The 15,074-nt window shown below is 41.4% G+C and overlaps 1 protein-coding gene across 1 annotated transcript; it reads left to right on the top strand.

Moving 5' to 3' along the window:
* Positions 1 to 388: 388 nt before the first annotated feature.
* On the top strand, positions 389 to 8,727 carry LOC103460988 (nuclear factor of activated T-cells, cytoplasmic 1-like; the record flags this gene model as incomplete). The annotated part of the gene is made up of 2 exons (XM_008403304.1): positions 389 to 521; positions 8,077 to 8,727. Coding segments are annotated over 2 exons (784 nt in total), but the record flags the coding sequence as incomplete, so codon positions are not given.
* Positions 8,728 to 15,074: the final 6,347 nt, after the last annotated feature.

Genomic DNA, 15,074 nt, shown 5'->3' with positions numbered 1-15,074 from the left:
TAAATTATTTCATGTGGAGCTGAATTTGAAATGTGAACATCAAGTCCTGTCATGTCTCTGAAGAATTTGTGTCATTTTTGATTTACTCCAGTTTTGGATAGCTCCTTTATTGGCATCAAGAATATGGAATTCCCACTATTCATTTGCGTCAGGACAGGAAACGTTCCTTTTGCGGTTATGTCATTTTCTATTCTTTTTTTTTTCATTTTAAACGAATAATGGAGTAACACTTAAATTGTTGCCAGATATGTATTAGCTGAAATATTAAGTAAGTCATATTATCATGTCTTCCTATACAAGTGAACTGAAAAACAGATGTGCGACAGTGTGACAATGGTGTACAGGCGGTACATTTGAGTGTCCTTGCTGTGTTTTGTTTGCACTTTAGAATACTCTTCTTGTGGAGATCCCACCCTACAGGAACCAGAGAATATCCAGTCCTGTGCAAGTCAACTTCTACGTTTGCAACGGCAAGAGGAAGAGGAGCCAGTACCAGCGCTTCACCTACGTGCCTGCAAACGGTAATCCTCAGCCTGATCTTCTTTAAGAAACGCAGGCATGCTTCTTGACACCTGTAATCTGTAGTTTGCCTTCAACTGTCGACATGCCACAAGGGATTTGTAGCCCGCTCTTGTCGGGTGTTTTTGACATCCTGCCTGGGAACAGTTAGCTTGAGACACTGAAAGAGAGCAGAAGATGAGACGGGGTGTTTATGCAGTAGTGGTGCGGCGTTCCGCAGCTGTGAGGTAGACCCGCTGAGTGACAGAACCTCCAAGTGCTGTCAGTAATCGAGTGTGTAGTTGACTCGACCTCCCGGGGACCTGCCTTTTACACCCTGCCTCACACAATGAACCCATGGTTCCCCAACAAAGGAATGACGGTGCACATGAAAACACACACGCACACCCACAAGCTGTCATTCATGTAGCAACCTGAAAGGGTTGTGATATAGTGTGAATTAGGCATCAGCAGCTTTCGTGATGGAATTCTCGGAAAGACACAACTAAGCTTTAGTCAAGAAAACGGGTTAAAAAAATGAGCTTCAGACTCCGGGTTTTTACTAGAAATCTTCTCCTTGTGTATATGCAGACAAGCGTGATGATGGCTGTGTTAGACCTGCATCCACATCGTGATTACCAGAGGAATCCATTAGATCCCCAACCCTGATATCTTATTTTCATTGATTGGCGCTTAATGGATCCAGAGCCTCTGAGGTAGTGTGCAGCTTGTTTTAGGTCCAGAGCCGTTAATAAGATGTGACATTTACATTATCAGCAGATATTTGATGGGCACAGGAGACAAGCACACGAGAATAGAGCCCTCAGAAGATGTAGAACATGTTCCAGTTTGGAGATCACAAACGGATTGATAGAGGTAAATAGCTCAAACTTTAGACAGTTTTCAAATTTCTCAACCAATAAACATCAAAATAGTGTGGCATGTATTTATATTTGGCCCTCTCTGTTTGGCTGAGCATTAATGGCATCTTTTTTATCATTTATTGTGATAATTTTCTTATAACAATTTTGATTTATTGTTGTCATGATTAATTCCAGTTAATATGTTTAAGAAAGCCAGAACTGTTCATATTGTCAGGATTGTTATTTTTGCAATTTTCTCCACAATAATTTTTGATAAGTATCAATAATTATCAATAAATGCACTTACTATGTGCAGCTTAATGATACAAATCACATTTCTTTATGTGACTGGTGTCCCAAAAAAAGCATAATATAAACGGAGCCATAATTGATTCCATTGAATTTCATTTAGGATTATCAGAGTAATAGGGGCTTAAAATAAAGATTTTTTTTTTTTACTTTTGTAAACCATGTGTGCTCTTCCTTCCATAACTACACGCTGCTTTGTGCCGTCACATTACACAAAATGTAACTGAAGTACACAAAAGTTATTGCAAATGCCAGCGATTCTACAGAGGTTGGTTCTGGTATCGACGAGTGGCCTTCACAGAGGGCCCTGGCAGATACAAAGGGAAAGTTAGGAGGCTCCTTCACTGATCCATTTCTTTCGGCACAAACACAACTCTTATTAAAAGATGACTCGTGTTCGCCTTTTTGCTGCCAAGTAAACCACAAACACACTGTGGACCACACAAGCAGAGCAAGTCTCTTGTCAAAGATGCATAATTAAGCCACAGGAGTCAGAGCCAAAGAAACAATGAACCTCAAATTCTATTTAAAGTTTTGCCACTGCTTTGTAGTCCTACTTGATAATGTAAAAAAAAAAAAACAAAATCAAACAAAAAAAACCCTGCCTATTCTTAAAAAAAAAAAATGTTTGTATCAAGCCCAATAGCACTCAATAGCTGATTTGATATTGCCTTGCTGCTGAAACTGAAATATTTTTGAGATCACTCAACTACAGACTCCCCCTCAGACAAACACTTGATGTGCAAATTAAAGTATTGCTGCATAAAGGCTATAATCAGCTTAAAGAGACCCTTTGTAGTCATGATGACTGTAAGAGTTTCAATACAGCTACACTGAAAGAGGAAATCCGAGTGAAGCTCTTTGCTTTTGAGGGTTTCAGTATGTGCTTGTGTGCCAACAGTGAGTAAAACGAGCGACGTTGCGGCCAGGTACTCGGGGTGGGCTGGGGAAGGGAAGACACCCACACATTCACACAATCGCACACACAAACATTTGTCAACACTTTTCGCTTGCTCGTATGAAAAGAGTCTTCCGGCCCATGGTCCCACTTCAAGCACAGTTGTGGTCAGTGACGTTATTGGGAGAGAACATTTCTTTCACACTCTGGTGTCTGTTCTGCTATAAAAAGGCAAGCCCGAGCCTTAAAATAGACACACTTGTTTGAAACAGCGGAAGGATGGAGCTAACACTCTCGGGGCCACAGATGCTGAAAACCACCTTTATTTTCCATTCAGGTCATGTGACCACTTGTTGTTCTTTGACGCTAATGAAAACGCTATCAGCAGCCACTGCTTTCAAACAGCTTAACGCACTGAGAAAACACAGGAAAAAAAGAAATGGATGGTTTGGCGTGCCTGCTGACACATGGTGCTTCAGTAGAGCACATTGCTCAAGACATGTCAGCAGATTTTATCAGCCTCACACTGCTTGTTGCTGCGTGTATAGTGAAGTGGTAGTATCAGGAGTGCATCATAAAAACATAGTCCTTTCCCTGTTGAGGTCTGACAGAAATAGAAAAACCTTACACTGCCATTGCAGTATTATGCATCTGCCCTGCATTTCAATTCTGCAGAAAGAGTTTCAGCTGTAGGTACAGTAAAAAATATGGTGTCGCATCATTATCCTCCTTCACATGTGGACAGAACAGAATAGAAACTTTTATTGTCATTGTAACAATGGAACATCGTAGAACGGAATTTGGATGCAATTCTCCAGATAAAAACAATGTCTCTCTTTAAAAAATATAAATAATTAGTATATTGCACTTATCTCTTGATTAAAGTGTTGACTGAAAATTAAAACGGACATAAAAACTACACTGATACTGGAGCAAATCCTACCGAACGTGACCAATGTAACAAAAAATGCTGCACACTGGGTATTCTGCTACGATCTATGTCACACATTTGCTCCACAGCTATAGAACTGCCACAAGCGCTATTCAAATGTTGCCATAATCACCTAATAATATCATGTTTACCTCACGCTGTACTATGCAGGTGCTCAGTCAGTGCAAATGAAGATTCACTCACTTCAGAATGTCATTATGCATAATCAGACGACGCCCCACCTACTTTGTGATCAAATCAGTTATTATTTGACAATGTAATGTCCCATAAAGACTGTGTATAGAAATATTGATCTTTTATTTTCAGATTTTTAAGTATGGTTAAAAACTAGAAGGTAATGTCACAGGCATGTTGAAAAGACAGATATGATGTTCTGCATCAGTAGATCCCAATAGATGCATACACTATTCAAAAGAGTGTTGCATCAAAAGTGTCAGACATACATATTTCTAAGCATTTAGAGTCCTTTTTTATATATTCCAATGTACATAGCAAGATGAAAAACAAAGTAACAGAAGCTTTTTTGCATGCGACAGTAAAAATGTGCCTTTCTTTTGGATAACTGGAATTTTTCACCGATTCAAAAATACATTTTCAGTTTTTATATGCTATACAGCTGCATTTGGAGTCAAGCCTGAGTGTTTGTCCATGATGCTAGGAGGTCCATGCAAATGTCCTTGTCTGGCTTCTGCAATGAGACTGGCTTTTCCAAGCACCCTTCCAATCATTGTTACATGAGCAGCAATGTGACGTGGTGCTCTTGAAATAAGAAACAGTTTTCACCAACCACATTAAACAACAAATGCCAGAAACATGCTGGCAACAACCGTTGCTTGGACAAAGAGCTTCTTGGAACCCCTTTATTTTTACAGGCCATTTGGAGATTCCTCTAAAATATCAAGTTCTATTCTTAACGTTGCTCCCCACCCCATTTCTTTGTGGCTGGAGTTTGGGAGAAGACTGCCACAGCCATGTTCTGTTACACACACACATACACACACAGGAAGAGTTCCTGAACCAGACGTTGTTCTTTTTTATAAGTATTTGTCGAGTTATGGTTTTCCAAAATGTGCACAAGGACATAGCTGTTTCAGCCATTTCTCCTGTGCTAGATTTTTATCAAACCCCCATACCTTATTCTAATAACCAGAGTATGTTGGGTGACCAGATTGCGTCTCACCAGGACACGGTGCACCAGGTACCTTCGAGTTAAACTACCACCTGTTCCACTACTAATATTATTGCCAATCTTTTCCCCAAAATAAATAATTTTTGCTGCATAGTAGCACTGGATCTGAAATTGGAATAGCTTTAAAAGACAAACCACTAATAAAGAATCAAATATCTAGATATTTGCTTACCTTATTCCATTTTTTTATCTTCAAATTAACAAGAGCTCTGTAAAGCTACAAGTGCACACCTAATGGGCTTAATGCAAGCAGACAGCGGGGTTAACTACCAGGAAAGAAGAGAAAATTGCAGAGCATTATCGTCTTCAAGCCGTAACCAACTGGTTAGGAGAAACTACGCTCGTTGCCAAAAAAACGTTCTGCACCCAAATTGAGTGTTGCACATAAAATGAAACAGCAGGTGTTAAAAAGTCAAATATTTGTGTTGATCCCAAGTATGAAGTTTGGAAGTACCAATTGTCTGGGATAGCATATCACTCCAGGCCTTCTGAAAAGTTTAAAAGGCACTTGATCTGTTTTGAAGTCATAGGTAATCCAACATGTTAGATTGGAGAAATTAATTAGAAGCCAGTTGGCAATGGAAGGATTTCAAGATGACACTTGTAGTCCATCAAAGCATGAGTTGGCTTTATCTTGTTGAAAAAATACTCTTTACCACTAAGACTGATTAAAGCACATGGTCGTAGGTTGTCACTAATGAATCCCTGTCAGGATCCCTAATATGTCTACAAGAGGTGAACTAAAGTCAGGAACAATGGCTTTTCACAACTTGGAAGCATAATCTTTGTTTCTCTGTACAAACTGGGGAGAATACATAAGTACATGCAATGATCACATCACGCAGTACTGAATTTCATTTTGGCTTGGATTTAGTCTTTCCAACAGTGAATGGCTAAATTAATTGGTGGAGATTTCCACCAATTAAATTTCCAAAACTCGTGGTTACGGGACCATTCTGAGTGCAGCCACTCTAGCGGCAGTGACTGGTTGCTGAACGCATTGTCTTATGATTCCAGACATTATGTCAGACTTCACAGGCAGTTTTAAGGGTTTCAGTACTTGGGTTGGTATAGAAGGTGCTGATATTAAGTGGTTATTCAGTGCTTGACAACCAAGTCAACCACACTAAGTCAGTACGGTCATTCTTAGGTGACCAGAACCTTCGCAACAGGTGGACGCCCAGTGGTTCCAACATCCTGCCACTGTAGAATCTTATGGCTCTACATTTTGACCGTCCGACTTCAAGCAAACCAAAATTCAACTTCTATCCAACTTCTAACAATGGTATCTCCAAACTCCAAACACTGGCTTATAACACTCCACTTGTGATGCCAGTACTTATGGCAGCTAAAGCCTGTCTAAATGCACTTTCTAGATGTCCCGCTTTATAATTTTAATAATATACAGACTGATTGAAGGTCTGAATGTGTACCAAATTAAATCCAACCTGAACCATGTCGTCTGGATGCCTGACTGTTTTTGTTGATGAGCAGTTGCCAGCTGTCTGGTGAAATTGTTTATTTTTTTTCTCAGTGGAAAGGAAATACAGAGATAATTTATGGGGAATCAAATTTTATTTGTGTCTGCTGCAATGGAAGAAAAAAAACAGTCTATATTAAAAAAACTTTATTCGCGAAGTTAGTTTTCTCTCATAAATTCTCCTTAACTGGAAGGGCTGAATGTCCTGCATTTCAGTGTTGGAACCTCAGGATTATGTTGTTGATTTGAAAAATCGATTGTTTTTGTTCCTTCTTAGCCAAATGGAAACGACTGTTTTCAGACTCTGTCAAACTTTTTTAACATCACAACTCGTACTAAACAGGACTTTAAGTAGTCATGAGATCAAATTCGCATAAATAACCAATGGTCTGATTTGGTGAAGCTAAATTAAAAAAAAGGCATTTTATGGTTTCCACTTGACATCATTGACATGGTTTTATGGCAATCTGGTATCCATTTAAACTAAGAAATGGCAGACAAGTGGAAGGCTTGGATGTAGTGTGACCATGTGACTTATTTGTTATTCCCCAGGCTGTGGAGAGGAGGCGTGTGCCTTACGATGCTCCCCAACACACCACAGCCTGGTCCCTTGGCTTTTAAAACTCAGAGAGCTGACGTAAATGTGTTCCCTTCTGCGTTATCACTCATCACCCTAGAGGCTAGATGCGCGATTAGTGTCTTTTCAAATCCAGTCGAAAAAAAAACATAAAACATAGCACGTGACACACCGACGCTTCATTTGCACCTTTACTTGCTACTATCACTCATACGCTCTGCTGTTTACAATTTCATGCAGTGAAAACAGACAGTCTATTCATAGTGAAAACTCCATGCCTTTGAGTAAATGTCACTTGGAGCAAGCATAGCCAGAAACTTTTAACGGCTGGCACCACACCCATTAATAAGATTCAACAATGTGCAGGAATAGAAACAGAATGTCCAATGTGACTACAAAGACTTTGTTATACTTTAGGGTATCTTAACACCAGCCAATTAGTTTTGTCCTGGCACACTCTGTGATTACATACTTGTATAATAACTCAGCAAAACGCCCCTTAATGCGGAGATCATGCCATCATTTTTTTTTGTTCCGTTTTAGACAACAAAACCGTAACAGCGCAGTGGAAGCACCTGATACCTGTCACTCAAGAAGCGCTCTCAGGAAGTAATGCAGACAGGCTGCATTGGATAAGAAATTTGAAGAGAGAAGGCAGGATGATCAAGTGGGGTCACAGCACTCTCCTGCATTAGCTGAGGTCTGAAGCTCTCGAAACCACAGGCTCAGCTCTGCAACCTCTTATGCCGCTCAGGCAGTCTAATCAAAATCAAATCAACTTCGTTTTTTTTTGCTCCCCGTCTATCTTTTTGGTCCTGAGAGAATCAATTACTTCTAAAGTGTGTGGAGGAAACCTGGGGGTCCTGGGCTCCTCGAGCAGCAGCAGCAGCAGCAGTCCAGTGCTTTAAAGGACTTTTATTGGATATCGGAGTTGGAGGAGATTCCAAAGAAAATAGGTCTTACTCATTATTAGAGCCAGCTGTGGCTTTCCACACTGATGACTCATCCATTTTTCTTTCCCCCTGTTTTGCTACTTTTTCATGGTGTGGTAAGGATAGTGGTGGTCATGGGGGGAGAGGGAGAGCGGGTGCAACGGGTGAGGGGTTTCTCCGTTAAAAGATACAGCCAAGTTCATACTGAGCCTAAATCCACTGGTTGTTTGGTATTAGGGAGGATATTGTGGCCAAAACTGTATTTGCTCACAGTTATTATCCATGGACTCACTGCGCCACGTGGCTTCTTTTCACGTTGACTTTTTAGTTCTTTTATTTTTTTAACATCTCCACTTTCTCTCTGCTCTTTCTTTCCAGTACCAATAATAAAAACCGAGCCCACTGATGAGTATGATTCTCTTGGGAGTGTCGGGCTGTCTATGCATTCAAAGCCCTACTACGGCCAGCCCAGGCTGACGTCCATCATGCCTGTTGCTGAACCTGACCCCTGCCTGGTTGGTGGCTACCCTCCTTGTCCGCCCCGCCACGCTGCCATGCCACCGTCGTCTCCCAGCTCAAGCCCCACCCTGCACGATCTGTCCCCTGTTGCATACAACAAATGCCTCCCCAACAGCCCAACTCATGCCGCACCACCAGGCACCGTAGCGCCCCCCATTCAGGAGACCCCTTGCTGTCCAAGCCTTCCACACCCGACGTCGCCAGATCACAACTCTTCCCTAGCGGTGCTCCACTCTCAGGGCAGCCCGGGCTCCCTTGGTTATCACCATTCCGTCTATGCCAACAGCAGTTCCTCGTCCTCCCCAGTGTCTCACCCTTCCACTCCTGGCGGTCCAGCGGAGCCACCATTTTTTCAAGCTTACAGCCCCAGCCAGGCAGAAGCTTCAGGCAGCTCAGCCCAAGTTGCAGGAAGTCCGCCCAGCCTGCTAGCTGAAGACACCACTACGCCATCAATGGACATTACCATCAAGCAAGAGCCCCAGGAACTGGATCAGATGTATCTCGATGATGGTGAGTTACTGCAAAGTTACCCATTCTGACAAACTGAAACTGTTAGTAACATAATCAATGAAATAGGTGAATCTCTGGGGTAAGTGTCTGGCTCAAATGAAGGAGTTCAAGCATCTTGGAATATTTTGCTCAAGTGATGGTGGGAAGGAATGGGGCAAATATGTCCCTCGTACATATGCCATGATGTGGGTTCGGTATTGGTATGTTTGGGTTTGGTATGTTTTGGCAAAACTCTCAGTTTACCAGTCTGTCTATGTTCTGATGCTCACCTGTGGTTGTGAGATATGGATCATGACGAGAAGAATGAGATTCTGCTTACAAGCACCCAAAACAAGCATCCTCTGCAGGGTGGCTGGACTCCGCCTTTGAGATGGGGTGAGAAGCTGGATGAGATATCATCCAGGTATATCTCAGAGAGTAGGCAGCTGAGATGGTTCAGACACCTGATCAAGATGTCTCATGGATGACTTTACTTGAGACACATCACAGTGGGTGGAGACCCCAGGTCAGACTCTGAACATTTTTTTCCAGACTGCCAAGGGGAACTGTGGCTATTATCCAGTAGCTTGCCACTATCAGTGTGTGAATGGATGAAAGATTGAATGTAGTGTGAAGCTCTTTGGTGTCCTCCCGACTTGATAAAGTGCTATACAAGCACCATTTACCATTTGGGGAATAATATTTACCCTCTGGCATGTGAGTACCAAGGAATCCCATGAAGATATTCCCTGGGTTTCTCCCCAGGAGCTCCTACCTTTTGAGCTTATGTTGAATAAGTTGAAGACAATGGATGGATAGATAGATGTATTTAATGTTTTTCCAATAAAACCTTATCTTAATGAGGCTACTAATCCTGCCATACACAACTGCTTATCTGCAGCTCTTCACACATAGCCACACCCTGCTGCACCTCTTAGTATTTCCTGATGAAACGCTGGCGGCAGATTTACGTCACGTTTGTTTAATTTTAGACCCCGCAGATTTATTTGCTTTTGGTGGAACGTTCAGCCCCAGCATCGTATCGGCTGCTTTGCTTCAAAACGCTAAACTGCCTTGATGGGATTTTGAAACAATCTGTCAAAACATCAGAGCACCAAGGTCAGCCGGGGTGCAGCAGAACAAAAACAGTGGCACACGCATAACGAGCCAAACTGTTGACACGACGACTAATGAAGGAAGCAAAACAATGGGTAGGGGCTTCCTGAACCAAATCGCTAGCCCTCCCCTAAAGTCCCCCCTCTTCATATTTCTGGGAGCGATGCCGGAGACAGAGGCTTTGTTTTCCTGTCTTTTTCCCCCTGGAGTCGACACAGTGTGACTGTCGTCATCAAGGGAGACTGTGGGGTCACTACTCTCCCTCTGGCAGAGAAACCACACCCATGGGACCATGTGGCTGGCTTTATTGCCTCCTGTGTCCATTTCACGTTAGGTCTCTCAGGTCAGCAACCTGTTATCTATGCTAACAGAAGCAGCACTTGTTGTTTTGATATACATTCATATATCACAATACTGGCATCCTGCCAGCCTAAGATAGTAAAAAAAATCTGTCTAACCTTGTGGAGGTTAGGCAAAGACACCTCCTCATTAAACTCAGGAATACTGCTTTTCCTGCGCACATTTTGTTAAGCGAGCTGCTCTTGCCTGCGATGTGTATATGGTTGTGCACGCTTGTCCACTTTATCTGCTCCCCACTCAACAGCTCTGGGACCGAAGGGGTGATAGGCATGAGGGGACCAAGGGAGTGTTGCTGTAGGACTGTAATTGAGATGAAATTCAGCTCTCAGCACTTCTGTCGGCACTGATGAGTCCCGTTAGTCCACAGTTCATCAACAAACTATACGGAGACCAGTCTGTTGTCTCATGCTAAACTTTTTCCTCCTTCCCCCTGTGCCTTGTTTTATTTTTGTGAGTTCTTAGTAACACTAAAGTGTAACCTTCAGTTTAAATTTTGTCCTCTATGTCTTTATAGACAACATTACTGCACAATGTTAAAATGAAGCTACTTTGTTTTGTAATAATTCTGCTAGTTAGAGTAGCGGTTCTCAATGTGGGTGGTACCGCCCCCCGGGGGGCGTTCAGAGGACGACAGAACAATACCAGTTTAGACTTTGAGCAACTTGGTAAAATTGTATTGTGTAACATTAAATCATGCTTGGCTGCAACTGTATCGATGGCAGCTCTTCTTCTTCTTCTATTCAGTGTTTGTAGCTTCTTGGCGCAGCTCCGCTCCTGCTACTGGTAGCTTCACTGCATCAGTTCAGTGGTACACCGGCTGATGACGGTGCTGTGATTCACTTTGTCTGGTATTTTTGTACATATGTTTTGGCAGTTCTGTGATCATGTCAAAGCAGCAACTTATATTAAAAAGGGTTTTATTCCCGTTTCCATGGAAGGACAACAGAAAATCGCTCTTATAAACATGTAACTACTAAAGTCACAATACCCTGACTTTGCATCCCTCTGAAAAATGAACCCATTTAAATAAAGAACTCCCTCCATGGGTGATAACACCATAGAGAGCGTTCATTTTATAGCGTTAACACCGGTGCTGTAAGGGGTCCGGTATGAAACGGGTGTAACAGAACAACGGTACCACAGCACTTTTAAACTTCAATAATCAGAATACCGAAATTGTTTACGTTTTTTAAAAGGTTTATGTCAGTCTGCCTTTTCCCCATCGATACGCTTCCCGAGCGACCTGCACCTTAGGGGGTTAAAAAAAATGACGCGCACATTGCGCAAAACTCTGAAACAGGAGAAGCAGGACATAAAACAGAGCGACGAACTAGATGTGAATTATGGCATAAAAACAGAGAATCCGACGCTGAACAGTGAAAAATCAACACATGATGTGAAACACATGACGATTAGGTGGCGCAGCAGGTGATTAGTGAAGATGACTGGTGGTCAATAAACGATAAAATAAATCTAACAACAGGAAGAAACTAAAGTGGACATAGCAATAAACCAAGAGAGGACAATACTAATCAAAGGAAACTAAATGGAGAACAAAATGCAAGAATAAACTAAGAAACTAAAGTAAATACAGAGGAATAAACTGGTATGGCAAGACATTTTGAGCAATACTTAATACAGAGGAATGTATGGCAAGAATAAACAGACACTATTTATAGATAAAAGGTAAAATAATATGCCATGGGATTGTTGAGACCATATCTAGTACTGAGAATAAATATATCTTACAGACCATAACAGTCAATAACTGATCACTTATTTATGTTTTTAATTAGATTTGATATATTTATTTCTTCAATATTATTTTTCATGTCAGTGTTAATGTCATGGGGCTGATGACTCCATGACACTTTGAATTTGACTCATTAGGATTTGATTAAGAACCAGATGTGTTCTTTGTAATTTCTGTCCAGTAAAACTATTAATCTATAAATCAATCTATATAAAGATATAATCCATGTTTCTGTCTCATATTTGTATGGCATTAAAAGGATCTGGAACTTTGTTTTTCCACTGAAAGCTCTGGTTTACACAATAAATGCCATGTGGGTGAAGTTTTATGGATGATACTCTGATGTCCCATTCTCCTGAAGGCAGCACAGAGCTGCACCACCAGAAACCAACAGAAACACTGAAGAGAAGAAGAGTTATGATTAATGTAGTTACAGTTCTATCCATGTTTTAATGTTGCAGAGCTCAGTCATTTTGCAAATAGATCAAAGTTTAAACTGGCATTGCTGTACATCTTTTATCTGGTCATTTTGTGGAATATTTAACAACCAGAAAATGGCAAAGACTAATATTTTTTCCACTCTGATTGCCTGCTGTTAGGCCTACCGATTTTAACTTGAATGTTCATTCATTGCATTTTTCATAGACACCTGTGAAAATAATTTCTATTCACATTACTATGTTGTTCTCTGGGAAATTATTTTTTGATGATAAATACAGAAACAAGCATAAAAATCAAAACATCTACAATAGTTATAGTAATATTAATGATAAAATAATAGTCAGTGCAAAGTAGTCTACAAATTCTTTGGTGGGGGGCGGTGAGGGACCTGGATAAAGGCTAGGGGTGCGCTGCCCCAAAAGAGGTTGAGAAACCCTGAGTTAGAGGCTTGCATTCCATCTTATAAATTTATTTCTTTTTTTTGTCACGCCTAAATGTTTTAGATTATCAATCACATTTGATATCAGGCAGAGACGACCTGGTTAAACACAAATATAATTTTCATATAATAATTTCACTTGTCAATGTAAAAAACGCTGTTCAAACTAAATTGGCATTATGTAAAAAAGTAATTGTCTGAAACATAAAAACTAATGTTACCCTTGACAGTAACTGGGTCTCCACAGCTACTGAATTTTCAAACAAACGCTTGATGGCACTCATGTAATAGTATCTCAATTGGATCTGAGCTTTCACTAGGCCACTCCAAATCTTCTTTTTTTTAGTGGTGTACTTTGAATCTGTATTGCATGTCATTTTTTACATTTGCTCTTGTACAATTATGTACTCTGACCTTAAATGAAACCATTGGAAAACCAGCTTTTTTCAGCCCTTTGATTCACATGAACAACCTCAGAGGAAAGAAAGAAGGTTAAGATTTCCAAGTATAACCAGGAAATTGACAAAGCTCAAATCTAAACTAACAGTTCAAGAAAAAAATAGTTCAACATACACCATCAGAAAAAGCGTCCAAATCTGATACCATCAAGTTAAATTTAGTTTTTGTCTCTTTATGCAGAATAGTAAATTATTTTCCCCTGTGAATATTTTTTTTAAGTTTATTTTTACAACAAAACATGTGAACAAAATTTTTGTCTTGGCAAATCATTGCAGATGTTTATGAAATCCTCAGTTCACTTTGACAAAAAAAAAATCAAATAAACCATTAAAATTATAAGTAAATAAACCTTTATGCTAACGATGAGCATGTGGAAACATCTGACCATCACTGTCAGACCAGGCTAAAGGATGAACTTAAGCAAAAATGTATCAAGCAGTCCTATTTCTAGTGAAGTCATGTAATTTTATTTTCCCTCCACACAAGTTTGTGATCTATCACTTTAGCAATCCTCCTCAAAGAACAGTGGCCAGATATATTCAGCTAGTGATTACAGTTGCATTAGTGACGCGCAGGAACGTGCTTTGATTGAACAAGGACTGTGAGGCAGCTCCTTGAAAACCTCAGCGAGATGCCTTCTCGCATCACCTAATGTCTGAGCGAGCATCTGCGGTGAGCTGCTGGAGTCCCGGTAAGTGTGCGGTGGTAACAGCATACTGCCAAGGCATCTGCTGCTCGCAAGGCCTGGCCCCATCCCAAACCCCTTAAATGAGCCCTAAGCTAAAATAAATAAGATCGGAAGGCAGCTTGCAGGGCGCCCCGCTCCCTGTTCACACGCATTACCGCCCTATATTAGCGAGTCAGTGCTCCATTAGAGAAGCAAGACAGGCGGATGACCTCACCACAGTAGCGGTGATTTAACGCCAGCCGTGTGGAATAGCTCTCCTCCTTAGCAATCGGGAGGCCGGTGATTTGGAGTCTGCGGGAGCAAACTTGATCTTCCCCAAGAGTGGCGCACCACCCACGCTTGAGCGCGGAGGCCTCCGGCTCCCATCATCCAGAGGAAATGTGTCTCTCTGGCCAGGTCCAGATTTTACGCAGCCCCCGAGAAATCCCTCAAGTTATCAACAGTGAGCTACTGTACCGCAAGGACCTGGGTTAGTGTGCAGGGAGGTGTAAAGCCCCCAGACTGCCATACACTCTCCCTGTCATAAACTGTTAAAGTCTTCCCTGCTCTGTGATGGAGGCAGCATAAAGCAGGAGATGATTATTCTGGAGTGGAGTTAGGGTGGGGGGAGCTAGAAGAAGATTCCTGTTGGCAGTAAGCTTAAACACTTTGACTCAGTGGCATCTTGGCTCTCACCCGCCACAGTTTTGCTGCTCCTAGCTGGAGATATACCCACAGATCCGCATGGTTCAGTGGGTGGAAGCAGCAGAGGGTGAAACACCCGCTGAGCGAAGACTATGCCTGGTTGCATTGTTGACTCAACGTCGTAAACAACTCATGGTCAGGCTCACATAAAACCGATTTTTAGACGTTGGTTATTTACTCACACCCCACTATCTGTGTTTTACAAGGCACATGACTTGGAAAAAGGCAGACAAATGACATCACAGTACATGAGTATGCGCTATTAACATTTGAGTTGCACTAATTAAGTCTAAAAAAAGAAAAGTTTAAGCATTTGCACATTTTCTCATGTTTCAAAGGCCGGTTCTGATGACTTCACCATCCCCTCATGTCTAAAACTGTATCCCTGCTCATTCATACATACGTAACACTTTTGCACTATATATATA

This window comes from Poecilia reticulata, unplaced genomic scaffold (assembly GCF_000633615.1).
Source record: "Poecilia reticulata strain Guanapo unplaced genomic scaffold, Guppy_female_1.0+MT scaffold_422, whole genome shotgun sequence".
Classification (NCBI taxonomy): domain Eukaryota; kingdom Metazoa; phylum Chordata; class Actinopteri; order Cyprinodontiformes; family Poeciliidae; genus Poecilia; species Poecilia reticulata.
The sequence above is the reverse complement of the archived record's forward strand: the minus strand, read 5'-3'. Positions and strand labels throughout refer to the sequence as shown.